This window comes from Carassius auratus, chromosome 3, assembly GCF_003368295.1.
Source record: "Carassius auratus strain Wakin chromosome 3, ASM336829v1, whole genome shotgun sequence".
NCBI lineage: Eukaryota > Metazoa > Chordata > Actinopteri > Cypriniformes > Cyprinidae > Carassius > Carassius auratus.
In genome coordinates this window covers 14,011,305-14,028,296 of record NC_039245.1, presented here as the reverse complement: position 1 = coordinate 14,028,296, position 16,992 = coordinate 14,011,305, and the positions used below count along the sequence as shown (strand labels likewise).

Here is a 16,992-nt window from a genome sequence, read left to right as displayed (position 1 = left end):
CGTATTGAACTGTTTTAAAAGTCCATATGAGAATTTCTGAAACTGAAGCCGACTCTCAATAAACTTGAAACGCACGTCATCTGTGTCATCAGTGAATCCAGCCAATCGTGGATCAGTTGTGTCGTCATCAGAATCTGTGCAGCCGCTCTTCAGAAGCTGCGCTGGCTGAGTTCTCCGGCTACTCTCGAATCGCTCTCGTGGTACTTTGACGGCACACGTCACAGTCACGTGGCGTCAGCGCTGTATCAAGTCGGACAAAATTTCTAACCGGCATGCACTGCTTCAAGTCAGCCGACGATCGGTTTGCGCAAAACTGCATGAAGTCGAACAAGCCTTTTGACTCGTTCCTCAATCACGTGACAGCCCAATACGTTAAACCCAATGCAATATGAGCCGGAAAGAGAATTGATTAGTTCATCTCATGAGTCTTCGGGTCGAGTCGTTCCTTAATCACGTGACGGACCCATACGCTAAAACCATAGACACTGACAGTAAAAGAGTGCAGATAATTGAATAGTTCATCTTTCGGTTCTTCGGGTTTTTCGTTCTTTTGTACTGTGTGACAACATTGGCTAGAGTAATTAGTTCATTTACAACTTTCATTACAAAATGGGTGCGTAGTACTTATTTATTATTAGTATTATTTACTCTTACAGTAACGTGATGCATTTCTGGTTTCAAATTGTTGTTTTTGATTTCTGTCATGGTGGTACTTTTCCATAACACTGAATGTGGAAATAAAGAGTTGGTTATGCTTAAAATGTTGATCTTTTTTTCTGTCTGTTTGTTTGTTTTGGTTTAGTTGTGCAGTTATTAAATCAGATTGTCTGTGTAAACCATACTTTGGTAACATATGACACTTTATAAACATTAAAAACACTGTACATACTTTTGAATAGTTGTTTATTGTTTATTACAGAAAAGCTTTGTAACAAAGAGGACAACTATTCCAAAATAAATTAAAATAATAAAAATGTAAATAATTAAAAATGAAATTAAAATTAAAAGATAATAAAGCCACAGGGTCTAATAACCTTAACAAATGAACTTTAAAAGTACATTATAAAAAAAAGAAAAACTAAATATTGCACAACAAGCTATTCCCAAAATAATTTTAAACCATTTGAATAAAAAATAAATGAAAATTAAGAGATACTAAAGCTATGGAGCCTTATAACAATAACAAATTACCTTTTAAAATCACAACAACAAAAATATTGCACAACAAGCTAGTCTTTTTCTAAATAAATAAAAATAAATAAGCTTTAAAATAAATAACACACTGTGGCTATATTTTTAGGACTTGCTTTAAGGCATGTTTACATTATTTAAAAAAAAACAAGCTCCCTGACCTTGGATGGGCTGAGTCTGTGAGTTCTTCTGTCTGAGATAATCTGCCCAGTTTTAGAAAAAAAAATTCAGATGGCACGGATGTGGCCACAATGCAAAGTCTTGTCTTTGTGACTTCAGAAAGGCTTGTGTAAACTGGTGAACATCTCCTCCACCAGGCCAGAGGGTCTGATGTGCGGGGTAAGAGTGGCTCTGCAAGGTTGGCCCGCATCTCCATCATAGCATCTGAGGTCTTAGAAGAGGTAGCAGAAGGCCTCAAGCTTGCTACCCTCTCGTCAAAGTCTTCCCAAAACATGGCCCCTGCACTGGCAGTGAACCAGGATCTGAAACTCCTCACTCTGAGCTGGGTTAAAACTGTTAAAGCTGAAGTTATCATAACCTTAATGTCTTTAATATTTGTCTTTAACATTAGTAATTCAAATTCAAAATGTCATTTGCTTTTAATGTATGTCATTATGTCCTTTTTTGAGCAATCTTCTTATACATATATTACACCAATATGTCAAGTCTGCCTAGGAAAAGCAATTATTATACCAGCAAACTCAAAATTGGAGTAAAAATGAACAAAATAGTCTATAAATACTTTTTATTGTAAGCTTGGATTATTATATTATTATATAGCCTAGTGTTTATTTACCGATAGACAGTCAAGAAGACAAATTAATCAAAATTTTATTTATAACAGGGTTTTATTTATTTATAAAATAATAACAAACCACAGATCCTCAACAAACAGTAACAAAAACACGGTGACAGAAATGTCAGAAATAGCGCATGGGGCTGTCACGTGATTAAGGAACGAGTCAAACTCGACCCGAAAGACTCATGAGATGAACTAATCAATTCTCTTTCCGGCTCGAGACCGCGTTGGTTTCGCGTATGGGGCTGTCACGTGATTAAGGAACGAGTCAAACTCGACCCGGAAGACTCATGAGATGAACTAATCAATTCTCTTTCCGGCTCAAGACCGCGTTAGTTTCGCTATGGGGCTGTCACGTGATTAAGGAACGAGTCAAACTCGACCCGAAAGACTCATGAGATGAACTAATCAATTCTCTTTCCGGCTCGAGACCGCGTTAGTTTTGCGTATGGGGCTGTCACGTGATTAAGGAATGACTTAAACCCGAAGACTTCTTGTCAGATAAGAGGTGAGATGAGCTAATCACAGACTGAAGACCCAGGTAAAGAATGAGTATTTTTTTCTTTATCTCATAGCATTTTATTTTTGTATTGTTTGTAGTGTGATCAACGTTTGCGTAAGTACTAGATGTGTTGGGGAGGTAGCACTTAATATTTTAATAACATTTTGCTAAAATGAACGAAATGACTCGAAAAAAGATTCGTTCATTTTGCTGAACGAGACTCAAAAGTCCGAGTCGGTAAAATGATCCGAACTTCCCATCACTATTAAAAAGTCCGTTGAACGCGCGCTTCAGAATCTCACCGGAAGTTGAAGGTCATGTAGTGGAGGAGACCAGAGGAAACTAACGCGCTCAGCTCCTCCAATCAGAGACGAGATACGAGTGACGACACCATCTCTGCCTGTGCAAGATCGTTTCACCTCAGCTAAAGTTTTCAACAAAATACTGATCTTGAGTCATAAAAGGTACTTTTTTTTTATTTTAGATGACTGTGATTTTGAACATAGCCTACATAAATTTGACCTCTATGTTACTGATAAAATAATAATTTTGCTAATATATGTGTTTCTACCTAGCATATGACATTTTATCAAATAGCTGCAACATCAGGGGCAGGGCTAACAATGTGCCACATGACTCGGTGTAAACACCTTGTTTGTCTATGTTGACATTTTTCAGTTAGAAAATGAACATATTTGAATCTAAAAGTACTTCAAAAATATTAGTGTTACACATTAAACGAGCTTCTTTATTTTTAACCAATGAATATTATCCCCACATGATCTTAATGCTAATATGTCTGTCTTGTACCATTTCATTAAAGTTTGGTTAAAGACTGTTCTTGATTCATCAGCTGATTACTGTATACGAGTAAAATATATATATATATATATAATTAAAATCTAGTTACCACTAGACTAGTTGTCTTTTCTTCTGCAGAAATAAATAGACTTTCCTATTCAAATTCATTTGATGCCAGACATCTAAAATAATTTGAACCATTCACAAAAAAGTATTGGTACTACAGCAGTAAAATGGTTTCGCTGAGGTTGGCTCTTATTTGAGATCCAGTGGGTTAATGTGACTTATGTTTCAACTTTATAATAGTCCCCACCAAAGGGGCAATACACTCTGACTTATTGCATTTAACTTAATATCGAAGTTCTGGTGTTATTAGTGAAAATATATCAAAATATATATATTTTATTATTGGAAAATGTTAATGAGGTGTTTATATGATTGTCCCACAGCCAGTCTAAGTGGTTTAAATACATGTTAGATGTCACTTCAGTTCATTCCTCACTCTGGAAATGTATGGTGACACTGAGCGCACATCATTGTTGGATACATGATATAGAAAGGTCACATACAGTTGTGTTTTTTACATCCTTCATGTTACTGGATTTCATTTCAGCCAATATACATATTCAGTATTCAGTAAATAGTGAACTTAGATTCACTTCTGAGCAAAACATTAGCAATGGTTTATGGGCAATACATTTTGTCCTTGTGACTCGCACAGTCTTATGATGATACAAAAGCAGAAAATTAAAGGTTTTTAGATTATGGTTTGCACTCATCTAACTACTCTCTCTCCCTTTCTCTCTCTCTCTCTCTCTCTCTCTCTCTCTCTCTCTCTCTCTCTCTCTCTCTCTCTCATGCACACTGTTTAGGAATGTCCAAATCCTGTTGCAGTGAGACCTGCAGTGTGTGTGTGTGTGTGTGTCTTTGTATCCAGTGAAACCCTCCCTCCTCTCGCTCAGCCGGAGCTGAATGAGTCTCTTTGTTTAACCAAAGTATCACACAGATGATTAAATCAGGGGAATTAGAAATCAGCCTCAACTCTCAGCACACACACACACACATGCAGATAAGCAGGGTAGCATTCACACACACACACAGTGTCAATGCAGAGGCTGTAGAGATGTGCAGTGCATGATATTAGTCTCATCCAATCAGAATGAACTTACAAGCTCATAAAAACATTGCATTTGTTCAGAACAGAATACTAGCATACTGCATGGACACAAACTCAATCTAAACTACATTGCTGTCACATGACAGCATTATTATGACAGCAAATATTTGCATTATCATATGCAGCATTCAGTTTGGCATTTGTCTTAAATACAGAAAAGTAATATATTCTATGTGTCCATAGGCTACTGTGTTCTGGTGGAATACATGGGTGATAACTATGGTATGGATAATGAATACACATATTTTTTACACAAAAAATTACACATCTAATGTGTTACTCACCATTACCTTTTAATTAAATGATTTGTGAATATATGTGTGTGTGTGTGTTAAAAAAGTAAGGAAGAATAAAATGAATATCCAGGTAAGTATAAAGACAAGGAGGCATTTGAACAGACTGCAGCTTTATTTAAAGTGAGGGAAGTTAGTCACTGCTCTCTTCTATTTACACTGATAAAGAAAAACAACAACACTTTTACCCACCACAAAATTACAGTTTCCAACATCAGAATAAAACACTACTGATAAAAACCGAACAAAACAACAAATATAAATAATAGTATGTAATATACAACAAGAATTCTGTTTGTTTGCTGTTTTTGAATAATACTAAAGAACAGGGCAAAAACTATAACAGTACCAAAGGGAAGAGAACATCTAGTAACTAACCCTGATAGCACAGGTATCACAGAGATGTCATTTACATCTCCAGGACGTCTATGGGACCTTTCCTATCAGATGACAAGTGATGCATATGATTATGTAAAAATGGCATCTTAAAGACATCTATCAGATGTTTGTACACAGCAGATGCTTTCCAGATGAAGCGATCTTTAACAGACCTCTTGCAGACGTGCGTGTGCTATCTGAGAAACATCGTTTACAGTAACAGACTGCAACAAACATGTTTTTATTAGCCGCAAAATTTTATTTCTCTCTTTTTTTATAAAATGGTGTTTAAAAATATATTAAACGTTAAGACTGGCATTGTTCTGAAACGACATTACTTCAATAAAAAAAAGACCAAACGGCGCGCTCTTTCAAATTCATGTAGATTATTTGTCACGTGGGCGTTTAAATATTCATAGCGGCTAACGGCTGATAAATTTAGCGCGCTGAAAAAAAAAATAGATTTGCGAGATTTAATTCGAATTTATCCTCGATGACAAACCGTTGCTGATGGACTGAGGCACTTAAGTAAAAAAAAAAAAAAAAAAGTCTTTATTAACCGGAAATGGTTAATTCCGATGACTGAAATATTGCCTGTGTTTGGAGTAAAAGGTAAAGACGAGTAATTATCACGTCCTGGCACTGATATTTACACATGCTGAAAGTCATAAAACACTAATGTCATTAACAAACACTAGACAGTGGTGAAGACTTTTCAGTGTAGTTATGGCAGCACAAATAACTAGAGTAACAACAATAGAAACGATTACAACAACGAAAACACGTCATTATTTGTTGATAAAAACAATATGGCCTTGTTTTGGTTAATAAAAAGAGATTATTCATTCATACAAAACCACAACAACATGGATTTCCAGATACTATCATCAGTTGTGAGTTTGTGTGTGAAGTTTGAGTGATCTAGTGTTTGAGCCGGTCGACTTCGGTACTGATGTTTGGTTTGAGTGTTACTGCCACTCAAGAGTTCAGAAACTGCACCTATTTTTGTTGGATGTTGTTTAATGTTTTGGTCTCAGAACTTTGGTAATATGTTTCATGAGGGACCACAGGTGTTTAATTTCTTCCTCCTTTAATTTGTCTAGCGTTGAGTGAATCTGTGTCGGTTGTGAAGGTTTTATCAGCCTGAGGCATGTGAGAATATGTTCCCTGCAGATCTCCACACACACAAGTTTCTCTCAGGTTCCTGTCTGTGTAGACTGTGGTGCAGGTGAGCGTTTGTCATGATATTCAGTCACACTTTTGTTGGACCCTACATCGACTGGACACCAAACCAGCACATCGCGTCATGGTCGAGATAAGGTGGTGTATACGGGCTGCTCCCAGTGTGTTGGGCTGTGTGACTGCGGCACGGAGCCGGGGTCTGGAATGGCGGTGTACAGGGGCCTCTGCGAAGGGCCCATGTAGGAGAAGGCGGAGTATAGGCCAGAGGTCTGGCTAGAGTGAGCGTAGTACGAGCCGGACGCCTGGTGCTCAGCGTATTCGGCGAACTGCGCGCGGGACGCCAGCGAGGGGAAGGCAGCGCTGTAGTGTGGCAGGTATGTGACATGTGACCCGCTCGCCGCTGCATCACTGGAGAAGTGCGTCTCGCTCTTAATCTGCGTCTTCCCGCCATCTGATCCCAAGTGCTGCTGGGACGGCAGCTGCTGCTTGGAAAGCCAGGCGGTGGAGTGACCGCTAGCGGCTGCCAACGCACTGGAGATGCCGTAAGTGTACGGTGAAGCCGAAGACCCAGCGCTTGTGCCACTCGATGACTGCGGGTGGCCGTTGGGCGGCAGGTACTGGTCGAACTCGTTCACATCAAACGGCTCCATGTTGGCCATCACCTCATGGCTGATCTCGCCAATGTCCACGTTTCCAAAGTCGATGTGCGGTTTTCCACTGGCCGATGAGGAGGCAGAGCTTCCATCTGCTCCCACCCCCAAACCGCTCCTGGAGGCTCCGCCCTCACGCTTGCCCTCACCAGATTTACCACCCTGCAATTCTGTTTTAGGAGTAGTAGGGGGCGTCGGAGGGCTGTGACTCTGACCTGAAGGAACAAATGGATACATTTTAGAGGAAGCAGTTTGGGGTGAGTAAGATTTTTGATGTATTTGAAGGTTTTTGCTCACAGATGCTGCATTTATTACTTTTCTAACACTATAAATGTCTTTACTGTCACTTTTGTCAATAAAAGTGAGCCCGGATGTCTTAACAGTAGTGTAGGTGAGTGTAACTCACCTGTAGTGTGAGGGTGGTGTCCGTCGCCCAATGGTGATCCTGCGGCTCCGCCATGAGCCACCTCCAGATGCAGACTTTTGTAATGCGATTGGCTGTGACTGACCTCGCCCTCAGAGTGGGCGTCACCCTCAGAGCTGGATCCCGGTTTGCCGTTCTTGCGTCTACGTGGCTGGTACTTGTACTCGGGATAATCTTTCTTATGCTGCTTCCTCAAACGCTCAGCTTCCTCGATAAATGGCCTCTTATCTGACTCGTTCAGCAGCCTGAGACAAACATGCAAAAAAAAAAAAGGATTATCTTTTGCACAGTATATATAATGCAAAAATATTCATGCATTTTAAAATACCAGATTATTCAAGAGTGAAGTGCTCAACTAATGTGACATGTAACAGTTAATCACAGGACAAATAGAGAGAATATAATCCTATCATCACAGTAAACTCCTATATAAATTCATAACTCAGGCACCAATATAAACTGACATTACAATCTTCTTCCAATCACCAGAATTGCAATATTCCATCAGTGCTTTTTACATTTTAATACTTAAGTTTTTAAAATGTGTGTAATAATTTTTTTCCCTGTGGCCTTATTTACTGTATGTAAAAACAGTAGTTAAGTTCTGAATAGACTATAGACACTAGACTTTGAGATTGTTGAGTTGTTAAACACTGAAACTGTCTCAGATTTCTCATCTGAGAGTTTAACATGAGCAGACGATCAGTGTGTGTGTCTGATATTCCAGCTGGTGTCTGAACGAACTCTGCGGTGTGATTCTCCACCTGTTGTGCTGTCATCTGTAGAGCGAGACACTTTCATTCAGAGACTGCAGCTATAAATCCAGCAGAACCAAACACTCGCTCACACATGAAAATAAACTATTTTAGATAAATGTCCTCAGTAATAGCTGAAGCTGGCCTTCTAGCTAAGGTTAATAGTGTTGTTTACAGACTGTGGCCGTGTGTGTGTGTGTGTGTGTGTGTGTGTGTGTGTGTGTGTGCTCTCTTCCACAGCAGCTCCTGAAGGGATTTGTCCTTCTAATCTGGCATCTTGAAGGAATGATTATTCTGAGTTAAAGCCCCTGAGAAACTCAAAGCCAGAGGCTGAGTTAACAACACCACTGGAGCAGTGTGCAGTCAGTAGTGTGGTCATCAGACGGACAGCAGAACCTAAGAGAGCCATTAAACTCCAGCATCAGTTATTTAATGAGACAATTACAGTAATGAATTCATGGAGGCTGTTTCTTGAGTGCTTTATGATGTGAAGGGATTGAGAATGTGCAGATGAACCTTTAATTCAGTCACCATGATTTTATAGAGATGCTTTGTTTTGCCCCCCCCCCCCCCCCCCCATTATGTTTATTAATTATATTTTCAACAATGACTAATTATTCTTATCTGTCAATTTTTTTTATGTTTTAATGTTAATTTGATTTCTTATGCATCTTTTTGATTATATTTAATATTTCAAGTAAAACAAAGTGAAAAGCAAACGTGCTGCTTAGATAAAGATGCCTTTGGAGTATATTATATAAATATTAATTTGTGCATGACATTGCAAACATTTAGTAGCCTACCATATTTTATATATAAGTACTATGGTACTAACATCACTGCACCATGGTGTCGCCACATCATCTTTAGTAAGAGTTACACAGGTAAACGTTATGTTTTGTCTCTCACCTCCAGAGTTTTCCGAGGGTTTTGCTGAGCTCGGCGTTGTGCAGGTGCGGATATTGATCCGCCAGTTTCCTGCGCGCGGCCTGCGCCCACACCATGAATGCGTTCATCGGCCGCTTCACGTGCGGCTTGTTCTTACTGCCCGAGTTCACGCGCACGGGCATGGGTACGAGCGTCCAGTCGTAACCGTTGAGCACCTGACTGACCGCCTCACGGATCCCGATCGGGAAACGGTCGTCATCTTCATCGGACTTCACCGAGACCCCGGCCGCATCATCACCGACGCCCGGCATCTGAGACACCTGACCGGGAAGAGGGGAGTCCGCCCCGCCGGGAGCACCGGACGAGTGTCCGGGGGACATGGAGTGACCGTCGTCCGAGACCCCGGGACTCATTTCCACCTCGGACATACTGTGCTCCTCCGCCGACATCGGTCCTCGCTCTGCGGCCACAGCTGTCTGCGGAAGGTCTAGTTGTTCTGGCAGGGCCTCTGGTTTTTAAGTTTATTCACTAAAATCAGTTGCCAATGCTTTTTAAAATATTATATATATTATTATTTACTTTAAGTCCTCCAATGGAACGTTAACTCGCTTAATTTTTACACGATCTCAGTTCATTTCAGAATGAATCCATCCGCCGTCTTTCTCAGGATAGCCTATAGATCTGCTGAAAAACCTGCAAAAAAACACACACACACACAAAGGATGTTAATTTATTTGTATTATCATAGGTTGTCATGCTACCTTTACATGTTTTTATAAAGTATTTCTTCTGAATGTGTGATAATATAAATACGGCGTTGTAATGGGATATAACCGCACAACCTCTTGGCTGTTCATGACCCAGCACTCCGAACAAGATAAACCTGTTCAGGAAAAACTGCTACAAACACTGAGGCTTTGACTTTATTTAGGATTGGTCTTTTTTCCAGAAGTCATACGGTGGCGTCAGTGTGTGAGTGTGTTATTTTAGCTTCACTTCTGCTAACAAGCTACTGTTGAAGGTTTGTGGGTTTGTTCAAGCTCCCGGGAGAGAGAGGGCAGGATAATACGGGCTTCATTCCGCGCGCTGCTGGATAAACACGGAGCGGGCGGCTGCGCTGCTGAATTACACACTGTTTGTTGCTGAAAGCACAAGCGACGACTTATAACCAGCAGAAAAACATGGAGAGTCATGGCAGTGCGTTTCTGAAAACTCAAGCAAGCGGCATAAATAATAAACTATTTATTTGGCGTCTAAAGGTCTGACTGAAGATCAATCAGAGAACCAGGATTTCTCTCAAAGTTTGAACTGAACACAACAGATAACCTACTGTTTTATATATGGCAAAAACACTAGAGATGCGACTTGAATTAGATCTTAGACCTGCTGTTGATCTCACGCATCCATCCGACATCAGTTTTAATTAAGATCAGTCACATGTGACTTAACTCAAGTGATAACAGATTCATTTAATATTAATTCAGTGATCACATTTGGCTGGGTCACTGGGATACAAACGTTTAGATCTGTGTCCGAGTGACTTGTGTGTGTTAAGCAGAAGTTTCTTTGGGACACAAATAGCCTAAAATACACCTCGTGAGACTTGATAATTAGTTTTTAGTAGGCTAACACAGGTATCGGTCAATTTCTTTAATTGCGCTTTTGGGTTTTGCTCTGTTTTCCGTTCAGCACATTTTCTTTTCAGAAACTTTGTTCATTCATTTAACAACTCACAACTCTTTATTATTGCTCTTTTTTATCCGCCAATTTTAACTTCGTTTAGGCCTACTATTTAAATCTTATTCAGTTCATCTTTAGCTACATTATTTCGGGATACTCTGACAAGGTTCACACAGTACAGTAGGGCGGGTCATTACGCCTGGTTTGGCAATAATTTGCCCCTAATTCACTCATGCCAAAACTCTCCTAAATGGAACAAGCCCATTCAAATATTCCCAAACATTTAAACAAGTGTGCTTAGATTTGTTCTATCTTTCATATATATATATATATATATATATATATATAATGTCAAGTATATCCCGAAATAATGTAGCTAAAGATGAACTGAATAAGATTCATATGCTTCCAGTAATGAGATATTGTTGATTTGCATCTCTGGTACAATTTCTGCCTTTTTATCAGAACATTTCACGGAGCGTGAAACTTTTTTTCTTTTTCGGTGAACATAATATGTAGATTTTGTAGGCTACTTTAAGTTTTCCTCTTTTCATATCAGCAAATTGAACTTAAATCTGATGGATCTGTAGAGCAGTTTGAAACGGGATTTGCTCGATAATGCGCGAGTAAAACGTGTTTCAAAGACTATAGCAAAATTGTTTGTATTTTTAAAAGCTCTTATTTATAATACCGCCAACAACATAGAAAGAAGTACTTTAAATTCGTTATTTAATTACCTGTATTGTATATTGTACGTCAAAACTGATTAAGCAACTTTCCCCTTAAAGACAGATTAACCCAACACGACTCTGATTTACACATTCACGCAAATCTGGAAAATTATCCCTCGTGACGCCAACTTAGTTTAAAAGACTTCGTGCTCAGGACATTTGAGTATTTTACACTGTTAATCCAGAAAGATGTATAAAAAACGTTCTTCTTTACAATTACGCCCCTTGTTACCAAAGCTCAATCCACAGAGAAACCCCGACTTCACGTGTAAATAAGAAGGTGTAGAGAAATAAAGTCAAAACAGAGCATGTGTAGCCTATTATTAACATTACTGATACTAATTTATGTGTTTAGCGGTTTCTCGATACATGCATAGCCGTATATTCCCACACAGAGTAAGAGATAGAGAGAGAGGTAATAATGTGAAGCTCTTACAGCACTGAAGCAGGTCGCCCGCCCAGCGCGAGAGTCCGTCGGTTCAGCCCCCTCGCTCGCGCTCTGAATGCCTGCTCTGTGTCGCGCGCCGGGGCTTAAAGAGCCTCGTTGTGTGAGGAGCGAGAAAAAAAAAATCAGTTCGTGGAAAAAAAAAAAAAAAATTCTTAAAGGAGCAGCAGAGGCTCGCGGGTCGCGCTCTGATTGGCTGCGGGACTTCGCCCTGAAGTTTCTCCGCGGAAGGCGGTGATTTCTGCTGCAAATCAACCATAGTGATATCAGGGTGTAATCATTTTATTTTATTTGAGAGTTTAATTTTTTTTTACATTTACTCACACATTTGTATCTATGCTGATTTAGCTCTCAGTTATAACGTTTTGGTGTAAAGTTGTTCTATTATAAATAGTTTTAAATGGCTATTGTCTTCTTAAAAATAAAGGTTCTTTATTGGGATCGATGGTTCCATAAGGAACCTGCAACATCCATGGAACATTTAAAGGTTCTTAATAAAAATATTCTAAGAACTGTGGGCTTGCTCTGGGAAACAGAGCTGGGTCTTTTATGGCATAAGTGTGAAAACGCCCTTTTTTGATGAGTGTAATAATTCAAATTATGTTAATAATCTGAATCAAAGGTTATTTATGATCATTCGGACTTACACGCAGTTTAGCGGATATCTAATTTCTAACACATATAAAAGTTCGCAACCAAAATAAACTAAACTGGAAATACAGAGAGTTGAGTTGATGGGGGAAACACAATGAGTTGAAGAAGAGTGAATACCAATCAAAGCTACTAATAAATTAAATCATAAAACGTCGAATTGAAAATGCATAAAATAATAATTGGTAAATAAAAATAATCATCAATTTTATATGTGCCTTTTAACAGACAGTGAACGTGCGAATGTGTTGTTAAGAAAAAAATAATAATTAAAAAAAAAAATACCCAGACAGCAAGCAATTTCGGCCCAGGTCTGGCCCAGATCTGGCCCACATTTGGCCCGCATGGATTTCACGCAGGCCAGATGTGGGCCGGTTCTGGGCCGAAATTGCTTGCTGTCTGGGAAATAACTGGGCTGAATAAATTGCTCGGCTGACAAAGTTTGGGAAATTCTGCAATAAAAGAATGCAAAGATGTCCATTAGCTGCTGATGTTCCGTCACTAATATTATAATGCAGGTTTGTGGTTGAGTCAGACTTTCACAGTTGGTCTCTGGTTCCTCATTACAGGGTCATGGGGTTTTTCGGGTGTTCTTTCAACTGTTTCGGACCACACTGGCGCGTTGTTGTCCTGCGGGTGCCGCGGGGTGAGTCGGAGGAGGCCTCACATCGGACCTGTCAGCAGCTCCGGCAGCGCGTCTCCGAACACCTGCTGTGCGCAATAACGCTTTCCCTCTTACTCCAGTGCGCGCGGAATAGCCCATCTATGAGTGTATTTCCATCTAGTTTGAGACTTTTTAGCTGATCTTAGGCTTAGTTTTATCTGCGGTATGGTGTGCGCGCATAGGCCTGCAGCCGTGACCCGCGGGCGCGCGCTCAGCGCTGGAATGAACCCTTGTCGTGCTACGTGTTAGTGTCATAATTGCATCACATAAACACACAGAGAGCGCATTTAAAGCGCTTAAACAGAAAATATAGAAAGACGAGAAGAGAGACGGGCCAAACGCACACAAACACGCGTGCTGTTCTGGTCAACAATAACCTCTTGTATTTCCATCTCCCTCTCCCCCCACACTCAGGCCAAAAATCATTGCCTTTTTCATTATCCATGAATGTTGACTCTGATAAGGGGATCCTGGCCATGAGAGCATCTCTCTGTCTCGGGCTCCGGCGCTCTTTGCGTCCTTTGTTTTATCTCAGGTGAATTGTAATCATGTGATCAAACGAACACCCCCCTTCCATTACCCTCTTAAATGAAAAAAAATGAGGAACAAAAAGCAGTTCTGTGTATATAAAAAAGAACAGAAAAGAGAAAGACGCGTCTCCCTTTGGAGCGTCTTTTCTCCGTGAGCTTCAAACGCACACATGTAGAGGAATCGCGTCGCGTCTCTCGGCGGGATCTCGCGGATCTGAGGCCTGCTGCACGCTCTGATGTGAGTTTCTCCCGGTTGCTCGGTCAGGGGAGTTGGGAAAGGCGCGCGAGCTGGAAACGAGGATAAAACGGCGTTTATAGGAATATATGACTGCGCGCGCGTCACTCGGTCTAAACACCTGAGACATGCACATAAAGTGCAGACCTGGGATTTAATATTATTATGGGATCATCATGCAGTTGATTTGTTTGTGTTGAATTGTTGTGTAGCTCCGTCACTGGATGTTTGTCTTCCTGTAGCTTCTTCCAGCTCTTGGTCGTTTTGGTATGAGCGACAGTTTTATTATCATTATTTTTTATGGCGTGTTTGTTGTGCATTAACATTTTCGAGCATTGAGAATTTGTACTATAAATTAATTTGGGCTGATGTCGATTGATTAGGCTATTTTTATTTTATTTACATTTTTTTTTCATAAATTGTCAGTGATACTGACATTCGTTCTCAGCAATGGTTTCCGTTTTTTTAATAAGAAGACTTATAAAGTCTTAAAATCACGATACTATACGAATAATCATTAATTAACTGTGATAGTTAAGAAATTATTATTTTAAATTACATATAATAACTTAAAACGCATTTTTAGTTAAAATAAGTGCAACCCGCAGGTGCGCGAGATGATCTTCATTACCTGGACTTATTAATAAATAATTAACTCACGCCTTTGACTTTCTTGCTTTTGAAAAACTGTCAGAATTACAGCAAAATATTGTCAAAATGGTTTTCATCTAATAGCATGTGTCCGATCAGAATGAACTTGTTTGTATTTCCATTTCAAACTTGATAAAGATCGAATATAATAACAATTGTTTAAAAACTCGTATTTACATATGAACTCTATATTATTATTATCATTAATTATAATAATAATAATAACATCGATTTCATATGTAAATAATAGTTTATTAATCTTAATAATATAAATACAATTATTTCGTCGTTCTTGTGTTGTAATGATTGTTGTTTTTGTGCACTTGTCATTTTCTGCACGGCTCTCAATGGCGCGTTTAAATGCATTAAAATAAAGTTGAAATGAATTTGTTTCCGTTACGTTTAATAGTTTTTACTATTTTATAAAACTTAAAATAATTGTTATGTGGAAGCAGGGCATTATCGAAATGACTCGCACGTTGTAGATAATTAACGCGACCGTATTCGTGCTACACAATAATGTATCATTTGATCACGAGTTTTATTAATAATTCGTAGCCTGTATTAGTGTAATCCCCGTTAGAATAGAGCGCGTGATTTAGACTTATTAAATAAACCAATTAATGACTGATATCAGTCCATATGCGATGAATAGTGATCTGTGCTGCAGTTAACCACTTCAGTCCATCAGCGTTCTTTAAAGGACAGTTTTGCCCTAAAGAGCTGCAAACTAAAGTGAATTATTGAACCTTCTCGTGGATTATTCTTCATTCTGTTGGAAACTGATGTTTTCAGCAAATCTCTAACATTGCTGGCTGTTTTTTCTCTCTCTGCACAGTTTAATTGGATAATGTGTGTGTGTGTGTGTGTGTGTGTGTGTGTGTGTGTGTGTGTGTGTGTGTGTGTGTTTTTAGTCATGCAGCATGTGACAGTGATGCTGCTGCTGGTTGCCGTTGGAGACGGTCACTGGATGCGCAGGGGTCAAAAGGTCATTATGAGGACATGCATGTCTCATGATCGACTTGATGGCTGGCCTTCACACACACACACACACACACACACACCTGATCACACTGGGTCTGCATGTGTGCCAGTTTCTGGCCTGACAGGAAGTGGGGCGAACACAAGATGAGAGTGGGGCAGAGTTTTTTATCATTTTTCCTCTGAGAAGGAAAGGTTTTGCCCTTTGTCTGCTTTAGTAATGAGGGCTGGGGATTCCTGGTGTGTCAGGAAAGGTCAGGACGCTGATGGACTGGTCTCATGCGTCCAGGGTTTGTTTCTCTGAACGAGGCGGAGCTGCTGAGAGTTTGAGTTCCTGTGGGGCGGAGCCTCGGCTTCACCCTGCCACCAGCGAGACTTACCTGTGTGATACTTGACTCGAGCACACACACAACACTTCCACTCCATCGTCTTTATTTGCTGTATTTCAGGGACTTTTCAGAGGTTATTTCTTTAGTGGAGTATGTACGTGTTTAAACACCATCATCTACATCAGTAGAATATTGGGCCCTATTTTAACGATCTGAAACGCCAAGTGTCAAAGCGCGAAGCGGCAAGTAAGTTTGTGGGCGGGTCTCGGCGCTGTTGCTATTTTCCCCGGCGGGATAAATGGCTCTTGCGCCCGGCGCAAATCTAAAGTGGGTTGGTCTGAAGTAGCTTCATTATTCATAGGTGTGGTTTGGGCGTAATGTGAAATAAAACCAATCAGAGCGTCATCCAACATTCCTTTAAAAGCAGGTGCGCAAGTTCCATTATGGATTGCTATTATTGTGGCGTATTTACCAGGCGCACGCCAGGAGCAGTTCACAGCCGAGGAGACTGATGTTCTTGTAAGAGCAGTGGAAAGACAGAGAAGTTGTGTTGTATGGGGATGGGAGAAACCCACCAAAATACACCACAATGATTTCCGTCATGTCATTGTTAAATTTTTTTTAGTGTAACAATTTATGATATGCAAAAATAACTGTTGCATCTTGTGTAGATTACATGAGCGAAAGTGTATGCACGTTGTGCACGCTATACATTATGGTCAAGCATGCGCCTTAAAATAGCATAATGAACAAACGCGCAAACGCGCCACTGACTTTAGACTAGGGTTTTTTTGGTCAGTGGGCGGCAAATTGTTTTAATGGAAACAGCAAAATAGCACCCAGGGTTGTTTGGCGCCGGAACCACGCCCTCCTTTTTTGTGCAGCTGGAACCGCCCAGGCGAGCCGCAAGTTCATTCACTAGTTTTAGCGAGGTGGTGCTTCTGTGGAGGGAAAAGCGCGCTTTGCGCGGGTGCAAAATAGGAATGACACAATGCGTCAGTGTACAAAGTCAATTGCGCTGGGTGCAAGATAGGGCCCATAGTCTGTGTATTACA

General features: G+C 40.1%; 1 protein-coding gene across 1 annotated transcript; it reads right to left on the bottom strand.

The window, feature by feature from the left end:
- Positions 1-4,859: 4,859 nt before the first annotated feature.
- LOC113055061 (transcription factor Sox-10-like) lies at positions 4,860-12,020 on the bottom strand. Its single transcript, XM_026221018.1, has 4 exons — positions 11,888-12,020; positions 9,062-9,733; positions 7,380-7,642; positions 4,860-7,188 (listed from the first exon to the last, which is right to left on the bottom strand). The coding sequence occupies exons 2-4, from the start codon at positions 9,487-9,489 to the stop codon at positions 6,446-6,448; spliced, it is 1,434 nt and encodes a 477-aa protein (XP_026076803.1). The 5' UTR covers positions 9,490-9,733; positions 11,888-12,020; the 3' UTR covers positions 4,860-6,445.
- Positions 12,021-16,992: the final 4,972 nt, after the last annotated feature.

What these genes read in the sequence shown, in the direction of transcription:
- LOC113055061 (XM_026221018.1), bottom strand. Translation starts at nt 9,489, where the DNA reads ATGTCGGCGGAGGAGCACAGTATGTCCGAGGTGGAAATGAGTCCCGGG. An exon ending in ACCCTCGGAAAACTCTGGAG is followed by an intron (nt 7,643 to 9,061) that starts GTGAGAGACAAA and finishes TGTTTGTCTCAG; the next exon opens with GCTGCTGAACGAGTCAGATA. An exon ending in ACACCACCCTCACACTACAG is followed by an intron (nt 7,189 to 7,379) that starts GTGAGTTACACT and finishes TTGTTCCTTCAG; the next exon opens with GTCAGAGTCACAGCCCTCCG.